This window comes from Loxodonta africana, chromosome 11 (genome assembly GCF_030014295.1).
Source record: "Loxodonta africana isolate mLoxAfr1 chromosome 11, mLoxAfr1.hap2, whole genome shotgun sequence".
Classification (NCBI taxonomy): domain Eukaryota; kingdom Metazoa; phylum Chordata; class Mammalia; order Proboscidea; family Elephantidae; genus Loxodonta; species Loxodonta africana.
In genome coordinates this window covers 1,070,489-1,084,460 of record NC_087352.1, presented here as the reverse complement: position 1 = coordinate 1,084,460, position 13,972 = coordinate 1,070,489, and the positions used below count along the sequence as shown (strand labels likewise).

General features: G+C 41.1%; 1 protein-coding gene across 1 annotated transcript in view; it reads left to right on the top strand.

Moving 5' to 3' along the window:
- Window positions 1-4,019: 4,019 nt before the first annotated feature.
- Window positions 4,020-13,972, top strand: part of ZNF461 (zinc finger protein 461) — a 32,435-nt gene continuing 22,482 nt past the window's right edge. Inside the window, exons 1-2 of the mRNA XM_064293259.1 lie at window positions 4,020-4,041; window positions 5,346-5,436. Coding sequence (XP_064149329.1) covers window positions 5,428-5,436 — 9 coding nt within the window. The 5' untranslated portion in view covers window positions 4,020-4,041; window positions 5,346-5,427. The remainder of the gene's footprint in view (window positions 4,042-5,345; window positions 5,437-13,972) is intronic.

Sequence of the window (13,972 nt, the reverse complement as noted above, 5' to 3'; positions counted from 1 at the left end):
GATACAATGGTAGTGGATGCATAAGATGGCTATCCACTATAAGCCTTATAAAACAAATTGGTTATTTTTAACCATATGCATTTATAAGTTTGCTTTTTAAGCATAGGCAATGTGGTGGTTACGTTGGAAAAACCATCTTTATGTGTAAGATATTGGTATCATAGAAGACACATAGCTTGTAAGAAATTGAACAGAAGAGTAGATTCTAATCCTGAATCACACATCAACAGTGCAGTGTAAACGAGTTCCGTGACCTGCTTTGACCTATGGTATTATCAGTTGAGATATGAGGGTAACACTTAAGAACTCTGGATATCTGTCCATTTCTTAGCTCTCTGAACCACAATACACTGATAGCAAAGAATAAAGCTACTTCCTTAGTTCTCTGCTTTTCAATCTTTCTCAAAGTCCACCAAATAATACCAACCCTGAGAGGGTAAGGGGATTACGGTGGGAAAGGGGTGTCTAAGACACACTCCCAAACAGTTACCCTATAACAGATTTTCTTTGAATCTCCTTTCATGGTGATTTTGCAGTCTTCATCACAATGAATTATCATTTTATATTTTAAAAATCTGGTTTAAATTATTGCTTTGATCTTTTAAATTTCCCTCCAAATTTTCAAGTAAAACTGATCCTTCAGGAAGCATAACCATAGTTATCTTTTTAGAGATAAGGAAAACGAGGCTTTAGACTAGGTACCATGTCATACTCAATCTCACAGACACACTCATATCACCAAACCAAAAGCAAATTCATTGCAGTCGAGTTGATTCCGACTCATAGCGACCCTATAGGACAGAGAAGAACTGCCCCATACAGTTTCCAAGGGGCGCCTGGTGGATTCGAACTGCCAACCTTTTGGTTAGCAGCTGTAGCTATTTACCACTATGCCACCAGGGTATCCGCGTGATATCACAGTCTCTCATAATTACTACATTCAGATCACAATAGCACACACATACACAAACACATACACAATCTTCCATCCAGTTTTTAACTCTCATAAGTCACAATCAAACACACAGAAAAGCGTTTACCAAAATCTCTCTGCACATATCTCCCACTCAATCATAAATCCAAACTCACTGCCACTGAGTTGATTTCAAACCCCATACGATTTCCAAGGCTGTAAAAATCTCCACAGAAGCTCCTGGGGCGTGGCTGGTAGTTTTGAACCAATGACCTTCTGGTTAGATTGCTTTACCCACTGCGCCACCAGGGCTCCCAGTTAAACCTCACATGCATTAACCTCAAAGCCACAACAGCATAATCGCCTATCCTATCACTGTGACACAGTTCAGCCACAGATTTGAGTACAGTCACAAACCACATTCACATAATCATTGTCCTCTCACCTGTGACAATCTCAAGTGCAAACCGTCTCACGCACGACCAAGAATCAGAACACAATCACTTACTCACCAGATACCGCATTTCCTAATATCACACTTCATGGGGTTTCTGGCCCCTCAGCGACGTTGAAAACTTTTAGCCAGGATTTGTTCCTTCTGGAACGTCATCTATATAAGCGTCCACCCCTGAGTCGCTCCTAGTGTCACTGTCTGGGCCAGTGCTGCCTACCAGGCCCTACACTGATTGCTCGCTGGGCTGGCCTGGCCTTGCCCCGCTCTCCTCACTTCCTGGGGCTCCCCAACTTCTGGAAGTCTCACTGGCCCCCACCAGAGCCAGAACCAGCCTGTGTCCTCCTCTGCCAGATCCCCTCCTGCCTGTCTTCACCCAGAGCTCGAAAGGCCCCATCACCCTCCCTGACTGTCCATACTCAGGGTCCTCACTCCCCTCAAACGTCCACCCTCAGAAAATGTCTTTTTGGAAAACTGAGTCAGCTCATAGCGCCTGCCTGAGCTGACCCACACTGGAGGCCAGGACACAAAATTAACCCACAAAGTCACCTCACACTGCTCTGCTGCATATATCTGCAAGCCTTCGTTAGTTGCCAGATAAGTCTGGTTCTGACTCATGGCTACATTATACATACACAAACAAAAAAACCCAAACCCATTGCCGTCGAGTCGATTCCGACTCATAGTGACCCTGTAACAGAGCGAAATGTTGTCCTGGGCCATCTTTGTGGTTATCGCGTTGTTTGAGTACATTGTTGCAGCTACTGTGTCTCTCCATCTCATTGTGTTTTATTGACTATGCAAAGGCATTCGACTGTGTCGATCATAACAAATTACAGATAACATTGCGAAGAATGAGAACTCCATACACTTAACTGTGCTCATGAGGAACCTGTACATGGATCAAGAGGCAGTCATTTGAACAGAACAAGGGGATACTGCATGGTTTAAAGTCAGGAAAGGTGTGTGTCAGGGCTGTATCCTTTCACCACACTTATTCAGTCTGTCTGCTGAGCAAATAATCTGACAAGCTGGACTATATGAAGAATGTGGCATCAGGATTGAAGGAAGCCTCATTAACAACCTCTGTTATGCAGACAACACAACCTTGCTTGCTGAAAGTGAAGACGACTTGAAGCACTTACGGATAAAGATCAAAGACCACAGCCTTAAGTACGGATTACACCTCAACATAAAATAAAAATCCTCACAACTGGACCAATAAGCAACATCACGATAAATGGAGAAAAGACTGAAGTTGTCAAGGATTTCATTTTATTTGGATCCACAATCAACACCTATGGAAGCAGCAGTCAAAAAATCAAAAGACGCGTTGCATTGGGCACATCTGCTGCAAAAGACCTCTTTAAAGGGTTAAAAAGAAAGATGTCACCTTGAGGACTAAGGTGCGCCTGACCCAAGCCATGGTGTTTTCAATCACATATGCAAGTGAAAGCTCGACAATGAATAAGGAAGCGTAAGGAGGACTGAAGGAGAACTGACGCCTTTGAATTGTGGTGTTGACAAATAATACTGAATATACCACGGACTGCCAAAAGAACAACAAATCTGTTTTGGAAGAAGTAAAGCCAGAATGCTCCTTAGAAGCAAGGACGGCGACTACGTCTCACATACTTTGGACATGTTATCGGAGGGATCGGTCCCTGGAGAAGGATATCATGCTTGGTAGAGGACCAGCGAAAAAGAGGAAGACTCTCAACGAGATGGATTGACACAGCGGGTGCCATAATGGGCTCAAAGGTAAGGATTATGAGGATGGCGCAGGTCCGGGCAGTGCTTCGTTCTGTTGTACATGGGGTTGCCAACTCCACGGCACCTAAGAACAACAATCTCATTCAGGGTTTCCCTCGGTTTTTTTTCTCGGTTCTCTACTTTTCTCTCTGGGATCAAATTCACCTGCGGCGCCGCCACGGCCACTAGACCCTCCCAGCATACGTTGAAAACCGAGGCGCCACAAGGCCAGTGCCCGCGGGGCCGCCGCTGCAGACGGGCACGATGAGGCCACCTCACGCTGCCGCTCACACAGGCACCGCACGGCATCCTAACGCCTCCCTATCGCTGTGCACGTGAACCCACGGGGAGAGACGCAAAGCCAGGCGTGAGGCCGCGCCGTTTCACATGCCAGCTTCCTCACACACGACACCCTCTCCCTCTCCATCGGACTCACCTCCGGACGCGCGCACGTGCGGCCTCACACAAAACAGCCCACACCACAACTTCACAGTCGGAGTCGGGAGCCCTCAGCTTCAAACTCTAATTCTCTTACGCCTCAGCGCGCGCACCAACAAATTGAGGGGTACGGCCAGCCACTGTGCCAGGCCTGACATCTGTCCTCAAGGAAAGTCGACGACCCGGTCCTGAACCCAAATCTTGGTCTGCGTTATAGAAACGAAACCGATGCGCCACCACTCCCGGCCTGTGTAGAACCGCGCAGGCGCAGTCCGCACTCACGGCGGACTCACGGCGTTCGGTTCCGGGCTCTTCCTCTCGGACTACATTTTCCAGAGGACACCGCTGCGAACGCTCCTTCCGGTGGGCGACTTGGTGGAACGGTCTAGTTTGTGAAGCAGGTGAATGCGTCCCGCTACTGGCAACAAGTCAGAGTTCGGCGTCGGTATCAGAACCTGGATCCGAACCCTTCCTGCGGAGGCTGAAGGTGAGGAATACTGGAGTCCCAGGGCTGGGGAAGAGGATTATCCGGAGTGTTAGGCCCCTGAGTGTAGGAGGGGTGGGTTGTGTTGTGAGCGTGCTTGACGGGGGCTGTTAGTTATGACAGCGACAGGGTGCGTGACTGTGCTTGTGTGACAGACTGGATGTGTGTGAGTGGAGTTTGTGACTGTGGCCATGACTGTGGGTGGCTATTTGTGTAAGTCGCATTCAGACTTAGATGAAATAAAAGCACACTTAAACCGTTAACACTCACGCTCAGTCAGGCACTTACACACTTGAGGACTCAGCCTAGATTCTCTCTCTCTCTCACACACACACACACACGACACAAAGTTGAAATCACATAGTCCACCTCACATCTATCCATCATCACAGGCTCAGACAAAGCCACATAGATAGTAAAAAGAACAACAAAACAAAAACTAATGCCCGCTTAGTCCTCGCTCCCAGCAGTTATCTGAAGAGCTCACTCAAGAGTCATAGAAATATATTCACCCATTTCCACAGCCACCATCTACTCCACATCACACTTAAGGTCACACAAAGTTTGAGCTCCAAGAAAGGCCTCTTGTTGTTGTGTGCCACCCAGTTGATTCCGACTCAGCACTATGTGATGGGGTACAACTGCCTCAGAAGTTTGCCTAGGCTGTGATCTTTACCGGAGCAGATCACCAGGTCTTTTCTCCTGCAACCCTCCGAGGCTGGTGTGTTAAAACCACCGAGCTTTCTTTAGCAGTGGAGCACTTTCACCATTGTACCACCAGGGCTCTTTAAGAAAGGCCTGGTGTCTTGTAATTCTTCTCTTATCTCACTGCTTCTACTATTCCACTTAGAAATACCCAGGAGGAAAAACAAACAAGAAGAACAAAAAACAACCAAAAGCTTTGCTGTCAAGTTGATTCAGACTCCATCTGTGATGTTTTAGCCTCTATTTTTGAAATCCCTGTTAGACATACATTGGGCCTTTGGGATTTATTTTCTATTCTCATGGCAGGTCTGATCAGCTCTGTTTGGGGTCCATTTCATCACAGGATTGGGGCACTGGTCTGGCCTGAATCCTTCCTGCTGAGGAGCCTGGGTCCAGTCTTCCTTGTATCCATCTAGCTTGTATGGTTTTGAGTAAGCTAGGATTTGTCCATATTTCCTCTAATCTCTTTTGTATGTGTGTATGGGGGTTGGGAGTAGGAGACAAAAAGGGGAAGAAAAATGTCATTCTAAATTAGCATTTTGGGAGCTCAGAAGCAAGATTGTCTCATGTCTTTTTTTATCTTCCCTCTCCCCACCACTCAGCAACACCTTCTTTGGACTCTGAGTTTATCCTATAGTGGAACCCAGAAGAGGACTAATAAATATATTCAATTTAAAAAAAGCCATGGCTCATGTAAGTTGGTGTTTTCTTGCTTTTAATTGAAGTAGTCCTTTTTTGTACAGGTCATCTGAACATTTGCGTTGTTTATCCTGACATTGTTACCTAGCTGAGACTCATACAGTAACTTAGAAGTGGGTAAGTGATAGTGCCAGAAGTTCAGGGCCCTCTCTTTTTGTTCCTTTCCTCAGTAAATCGTTCTTCATCTCTCATGTGCTTAGTCTTTTGCTGGGAACATGGAGAAAACTGAAATAATATTTTTTTGAAGTATAGGTGTTTCTCTTGTCATAACTTTGGTTTAGTGAGGTGATTGAACAGGTATTTACCAGCTACCTACTATGTATCAGGCACTCTTCTAGGTAACTAGGGATAAAAAAATAAGTGAAAAAAAATCACATGCAAAAAATCTTTCCTTATGGAGTAGGAAAAAAAAAACGAACTGTTGCTGTTGAATCAATTCAGACTCATAGTGACCCTATAGGACAGAGTAGAACTGCCTCATAGGATTTCCAAGGAGTGGCTGGTAGAGTCGAACTGCTGACATTTTGGTTAGCAAACAAGCTCTTAATCACTGTGCCGTCAGGGCTCCTAAATGATATAGTGCAAGACTTAAAACACCACACCCCACACATATAAAAAGTAAAAAGAATTAACAAAATAATTACATGATAAAACTAAGAAAAAGACCAAATATATTATCAATAAATTTATATGGCCTTAACTCACCTCTTAAAGACTCATGTTGAGTTACAAAGAAAACTTCAACTCTGCTTTATAAAAAACAAACAAACCGGTTGCTATCGAGTCACCTCCAACCCATGGCAACTCTATGCGTGTCAGAATAGAACTGTGCCCCGTAGGGTTTTCAGTGGCTGATATGGACTCAAACCACCAGCCTTTTGGTTAGCAGTTCAGCATGTTGCCTGTTTGCACTCCTCAGGGACTCCCTGCTGTACACATCAGACACCGAAAACAAAGTGATTCAGACAGGTTGAAATAAAAGGATAGACAAATTATACCAGACAAGTGGACACTAAAAGAAAATAGATAAAGTGAAATGTGGGCTATGTCATAGCAGTGAACCAGGCAAAGAAGGACACTATAAAATTCTAAAGTGTACAGTTCACAATGAACGTACACTAGTCACGAATGTCTCTACATCAAATATAGCAGCAACTTTTCCTAAAGCAAAATTTAGAGCATCTACAAGAAGATACAGACACTTGCCTACACCGTTGTTGTTAGGTGCCATCATGTTGGTTCCAGCTCACAGCGACCCTATGCACAACAGAACGAAACACTACCTCGTCCTGCGGTATCCTCACAGTCTACTATGCGACACTCAAACCACCACAGTATGACAAACTGACAGACACAGTTGTTGTTAGGTGCTGTCGAATCAGTTCCGACTTAGAGCGACCCTGTGTACAACAGAAAGCGCTGCCTAGTCCTGCCCCATCCTCACAATCGTTGTTATCCTTGAGCCTATTGTTGTAGCCACTGTGTCAATCCATCTCGTTGAGGGTCTTCCTCTTTTTTCACTGACCCTCTACCTTATCAAGCATGATGCCCTTCTCCAGGGACTTGACAGACACTAAAAAAAAAAAAAAATTTTTTTTTTTTTAATCACCTCTCAGTCCAGCCAGGCCAAGTGGACAAAATTTAATAAGGAAATGTTGTTGTTAGGTGCTGTTGAGTCAGTTCCTACTTGAAGCAACCCTGTGTACAACAGAATGAAACTTTACCTGGCCCTGTACCATTCTCACAATTGTTTCTATGTTTGAGCCCACTGTTGCAGCCATTGTTCTATCCATCTCTTTAAGGGTCTTCCACTTTTTCAGTGACCCTGTACTTTTTCTACCATGATGTCCTTCTCCAAGGATTGGTCCCTCCTGATAACATTTCCAAAGTAGCTGAGATGAAGTCCCATCAACAGCCACACTTCTAAGAAGCATTCTGGCTGTACTTCTTCCAAGACAGATTTGCTCATTCTTTTCGCAGTCCATGGTATATTCAATATCCTTCCTTACTCATTGTCCAGCTTTCCCATGCATATGAGCTGATTGAAAATGTCATGCCTTGGATCAGGTGTCCCTTAATCCTCAAAGTGACACTTTGCTTTTTAACACTTTAAAAAGGCCTTTTGCTGCAGATTTGCCCAATGCAATACATTGTTTGATTTCTTAACTGCTGCTTTCAGGGGCTTTGATTACAGATCCAAGTAAAATGAAATCCTTGACGACGTCAGTCTTTTCTCTGTTTATCATGATGTTGCCTATTGGTCCGGTTGTGAGAATTTTTGTTGTCTTTATGTTGAGGTGTAATCCATACTGAAGGCTGTAGTCTTTCATCTTTTTCGGTAAGTGCTTCAAGTCCTCTTCACTTTCAGCAAGCAAGGTTGTGTCATCTGCAGGTTATTAATGGGTCTTCCACCAATCCTGATGCCCCATTCTTCTTCATATAGTCCAGCTTCTTGGATTATTTGCTCAGCATACAGATTGAATAAGTATGGTGAAAGGATGTGACCCTGACACACACCTTTTCCTGTTTTAAACGTGCAATATCCTCTTGTTCTGTTCAAATAACTGCCTCTTGGTCTATGTACAGGTTCAGCATGAGCACAATTAAGTGTTCTGGAATTCCCATTCTTTGCAATGTTATCCGTAATTTGTTATGACCCACACAGTTGAATCTGTTGCATAATCAGTAAAACACAGGTAGACATCTCTCTGGTGTTTGCTGCTTTCAGTCCAGATCCACCTGACATCGGCAGTGATATCCATTCCACGCCCTCATTTGAATCTGCTCGAACTTCTGGCAGTTCCCTGTTGATGCACTGCTGCTTCCATTTTTGAATGATCTTCAGCAAAAGTTTACTTGCATGTGATATTAATGGTCTTGTTCAATAATTTCTGCATTCCGTTGGGTCACCTTTCTTGGAACGGGCACGACTATAGGTATCTTCCATTCGGTTGGCCGAGAAGCTCTCTTCCAAATTTCTCGCCATAGACGAGTGAGCAGTCTTTGTGCTGCATTCATTTGCCGAAGCATCTCAGCTGGTATTCTGTCAATTCCTGGAGCCTGGTTTTCGCCAGTGCCTTCAGTTCTGCTTGGACTTCTTTCTTCCGTACCATTCATTCTGGATCATAAGTTACCACCTGAAATGGTTGAACATCCACCAGTTTTTTGGGGGGACAGTGATTCTGTGCATTCCATGTATCTTCTTTTGATTGTTCCTGCGTCATTGAATTTTTTGCCCATAGAACCCTTCCATATTGCACCTTGAGGCTTGAATTTTTTGTTTAGTTCTTTTAGCTTGAGAAATGCCAACTGTATTCTCCTCTTTTGGTTTTCTAATTCCAGGTGTTTGCACATTTCATTTTAATACTTCATTTTCTTGAGCCACCCTTTGAAATTTTCTGTTCAGCTTTTACTTCATCATTTCCTCCATTCGTTTGGCTACTCTGCGTTCAAGAGCAAGGTTCAGAGTCTCTTCTCTCATCCATTTTGGTCTTTTCTTTCTTTCCTGTCTTTTTAATGACCTTTTACTTTCTTTATGTATGATGTCCTTGATGTTATCCCACAAGTCTTCTTGACTTGGGTCCTTAGTGTTCAATATGCCAAATCTATTCTTGAGATGCTGTCTAAATTCAGGTAGGATATACCCAAGGTCGTACTTTGGCTTTCCTTGACTTGTTTTAATATTTTTCATCTTTAGCTTGAACTTCCATATAGCAATTGATGGTCCATTGTGCAGTCAGCCCCTGGCCTTGTTCTGAGGTAGTTGATTTGATTTCAGTGTATTCCGTATCTAGGTCCACATGTATAGTTGTCATTTATGTTTTTGAAAAAAGATATTTCCGATAAATAAATCATTGGGCTTGTAAAATTCTATCATGCATTCTCCACATGTTTTTATCACCGAGGCCGTATTTTCCAATTACTGATGCTTCTTCTTTGTTTCCAGCTTTGGCATTTCACTCCATTTTAGTGAATGCTTTATGTACATTTGAAAACAAACCAAAGGAAAAAAAATGGTAATTCCAGTCACCACTTGTCTGTCGTTTGTCTTGCTGTGGTGGCTTGTTTGTTGCTGTGATGCTGGGAGCTATGTTACCAGTATTTTAAATACAGCAGGGTAACTCATGGTGGACGGGTTTTGGTGGAGCTTCCAGACTAGGGAGAAGGACCTGGCAATCTACTTCTGGAAGAAAAAAAAAAAAGCCAGTTGAAGTCTTACGGATGGCAATAAGGAGATCAAAGTACCAAATCATGTAATTAATCAGATCCACCTTATTGATATATATTAATTTCTGTATCCTGATAACAGTGAGTATGCATTCTTTTCAAGTGCCCATAGAACACTCAGAAAAGACAAAATATTAGGTCATAGTAAAATCCAAAGAATACGAATAATAAAGAACATTCTTGGAACAAAGTGAAATATGACTAGAATTTAGTAATAGAAAATTGAAGGTACTCCTACTGACAATGTGTAAATTGTCTTACTAACTCCTGGGTCAAAGAGGAAATATAATCCAAAAGTACAAAATTTCTGGTAATCGATGATAGCACTACAATCTGGAACCCATAGAGTTTAGTTAAAGCAGAATTCTGAGGAAAACTCATAGCTTTAAATACTTTTACCAATAAAAAAGAATGAAAGTACATGACTTAAAAGTCAATAGGATGAAATATGTAAGGTATTTACGAGATAAGGAACCATATGTGTTGCAGAAAACAAACACTAGAAGTAGTAAGCTGGTTCTTTTACAAAATCAATGAAATAGATCACTAAACCTGGAATCAGGAAAAATGGTGGGGGGTGGTTCAGGGGAAGAAAGCACAAATACACAAAATGAAAATAGAGAAATCCACAGAACAAAAATTGAAAAGAATCTCGTGAAATGATTCTTTGGAAAATAATATATATACACATATACATATGTGTATACGTACGTATCCCATTTCCAGAGCTCTAGTGGTACAGTGGTTAAGAGCTCGGTTGCTAACCAAAAGGTAGGCAGTTCGAAATCACCAGCCTCTCTTTGGAAACTCTATGGGGTAGGTCTACATGAGTTGGAATTGATGGCAACACGTTTGGTTTTTTTTTTTTTTTTGGTAAACCACTAAAAAAAAAGCAATAGAAAACTAATAAACCATTTGAACCTGGAACTTCTTTGTGCGGAGATTTTTAATTACAAATTTAATTCCTTTAAAAGATATAGTGCTCTTTGGGTTTTTTATTTCTTCCTGAATTAGTTGATTGAAGGAATTTGTTAATATCACCTTAAATGTTGAATTTATTGGCATAAAGTTATTTATAATTTTCCCTTATCCTTTTAATGCCTGTCATATCTATAGTGATGTCCCTTCTTTAATTCCTGATATGGGTAACTTATGTCTTCTTTTCTTGATCAGTATAACTAGAGGTTTATCATTTTTACTGATCTTGTAAAAGAACCAGATTTTTATTTTTTTCATTTTTCTCGTTTGCCCCTGTTCTGTTTCATTGATCGCTGATCTTATTTATTCTTTCATTCCTTTGGTATACTTTGGGTTTAATTTTCTTTTCTATTACTAGCTTAAATTTCCCATGTGATTTCTTCTGTGACTCACGGGTTATTTAGAAGTGTGTTGTTTAACTTCTAAATATTTAGGGATTTTTTTTCAGATTATTTTTCTGATGATTCATTTTTTATTTAATTCTGATGTGGTCAGAGAACATACCCTATGATTTCAATGTTTTTTAATTTACTGAGACTTGTTTTATGGCTCCAAATTTGAACTATCTTAGTGAATGCTCCATGTGCACTTGAAAACAAAAATGTATTGTACTGTTGTTGGACAGGAAACCCTGGTGGCGTAGTGGTTAAGTGCTACAGCTGCTAACCAAAAGGTCAGCAGTTCGAATCCGCCAGGTGCTCCTTGGAAACCCTTTGGGGCAGTTCTACTCTGTCCTGTAGGGTCGCTATGAGTCAGAATTGACTCGATAGCAGTGGGTTTGGTTTTTTTGGTTGTTGGACAGAATGTTTGTCAGTCAGATCAACTTGCTCTATCAATTACTATGAGAGGAATGTTGAGACCTCCAATTAAAATTGTGCGTTTGTCTATTATTCCTTTCAGTTCTGTCAGTTTTTGCTCTATGTATTTAGAAGCTTGTTATTAGGTACATGCACCATTTAGGATTATTATGTCCTTTTGATGAACTGACTCCTTTATCATTTTGAAACATTCCTTTTAATCCTTGGTAATATTCTTTTACTTGAATTCTGTTCTATCTGATATACTAATAATATAGCTACGTCAGCTGTCCTTTACTGGTATTTAATGGTATATATATATACATATATATTTTATATATATATTTATATATTTTATTCTTTTCTTTTAACCTATTTATTTTAACTGTGGAGTCCTGGTGGCACAGTGATTAAGAACTTACCTGCTAACCAAAAGTTCAGCAGTTCGAATTCACCATCTGCTCCTTGGAAACCTTACGGGGCAGTTCTACTCGGTCCTGTAGGATTGGTGTGAGTCAGAATTGATTCAGTGACAACGGGTTGGTTTTTGTTTTATTTGTTTGTTTTTTGGTAGTTTAAGTGTATCCATTCGTTATTAACAAATAGCATGTAGTTGGGTCTTGCTTTTTTATCCAGCCTGAAAATCTCTGCCTTTGAAATTTTAGACCTGAGTTTGGCAAGTTACGGAGTGCAGGCCAAATCCAGCCCTCAGCCTGTTTCCATGTGGCCCTCAAGCTAAGAATGGTTGTACATGTTTTCAGAGTTGTAAATAAGCGAACAAAAGAATATATGATACAGATTATATGTGGTCCATAGAGCCTAAAATATTTACTGTCTAGCCCTTTACAGAAAAAGATTGTCGAGCACTGGTTTAGACCACTGAAATTTAATGTAATTATTGACATAGTTTGATTTTGGTCTGCCATCTTATCATCTGTTCTTTCTTCCTCCCCACCCTCTCATTTTCGTGTATTCTCTTAGATTAATTTAGTATTTCTTAGTGTCCCTGTTATTTCTCTTAGAGGATTATTAACTATTTCTTTAAGGGGACCTGGTAGTATAGTGGTTAAGTGCTTGGCTGCGCCTGAAAGGTCGGCAGTTTGAACTCACCAGCTGCTCCCCGAGAGAAAGATGTGACGGTCTCTTTCCATCAAGAGTACAGCCTTGGAAACCCTATGGGGCAGTTCTGTTCTGTCCTATAGGGTCACTATGAGTCAGAATTGACTCAACGGCAATGGGTATAGAGCAGTTAACTATTCCTTTTTTTTTTTTTAAATAGTATTTTATTGTGTTTTCGGTGAAGATTTGTCAGTAGTTAGGTTCCCATTCCACAATTTCTACGCAAGTTGTTCAGTGACATTGGTTATCTTCTTCACAGCATGTAAACATTCTCATTATTTCTGTTCTGGTTGTTTCATTTCTGTTAATCTAGTTTTCCTACCCCCTTACATGCTCATCTTTGTTTTCAAGTAATTGTTGACCATTTGGTCTCATATAGGTGATTTTTTAAAGGAGCACAGTTCTTATGGTTCATATTCATAATTTTTTTAGCCCATTTGTTACTTAACTACTAGGTGACTTCAGGGGTTAATTTCAGTTTAAGGTTTGAAGAGTAACTCAGGGCAGTAGTCTCAGTGAGTCCTCCAGTTTCAACCATATAGTAGATATTTTTTTTTTTTTGAGGAGTTTAAGGTTGTTTTTACATTTTTCTCCCATTCTATCAAGTTCCATCTATTGTGAGCCTGATTAGAATGGTTGGTAGCAGTAGCCAGGCACCATCTAGTTCTTCTGGTCTTAGGGTAGATGAGGCCATGGTTCATGTAGCCTATTTGTCCTATAGACTAGTTTCTTCTTTGAGTCTTTTGTTTCCTTTTCTCTTCTGCTCCTGATGAGTAGAGACCAATAGTTGTATTTTAGATTGCCGCTTGAAAGCTTTTAAGACCCCAGACACGACTCACCAAACTGGAATGTTGAACATAACTTTATGAACTATATTATGCCAACTGAGCAAGCTGTCCCTTCAAGACTATGGTCCTAATCCTTCAAACCCAGAAATCTAATCCCATGAGGTATTTGGTTATATCTAAGAAGTATTTGTAGTGGTGCCCCCATGTGCTCTATTATATATATGAATATATGTGTATGCAGTCACATAGATGCATATTTCTATGCATATACCTATAGATACACATATATACATACCTATGCACATATATGCCTACATTCATACATCTATACCTACACATATATTTTTTGGTTGTTTTTGCTTCTTGTTTCAATATTATATATGACATCACAATCTGGCCTTTTTTTCTTGTGTGCTTTTTAGTGATGTCGTTCACTTTCATCAAGCTGTATGTACTTCATCCTCATTCGATGTTACGTTTCCCATCACCATCTCTACTATCGAGAGAGTGAATCTCTCTCCCTTCCCCTGGTAACCACTAACGAACATTAGTTTCTGTGTATTTACTTGTTCATGTCATTTCATAAAAGTGAGAACATACGATGTTTGTTTTTTTGTGATT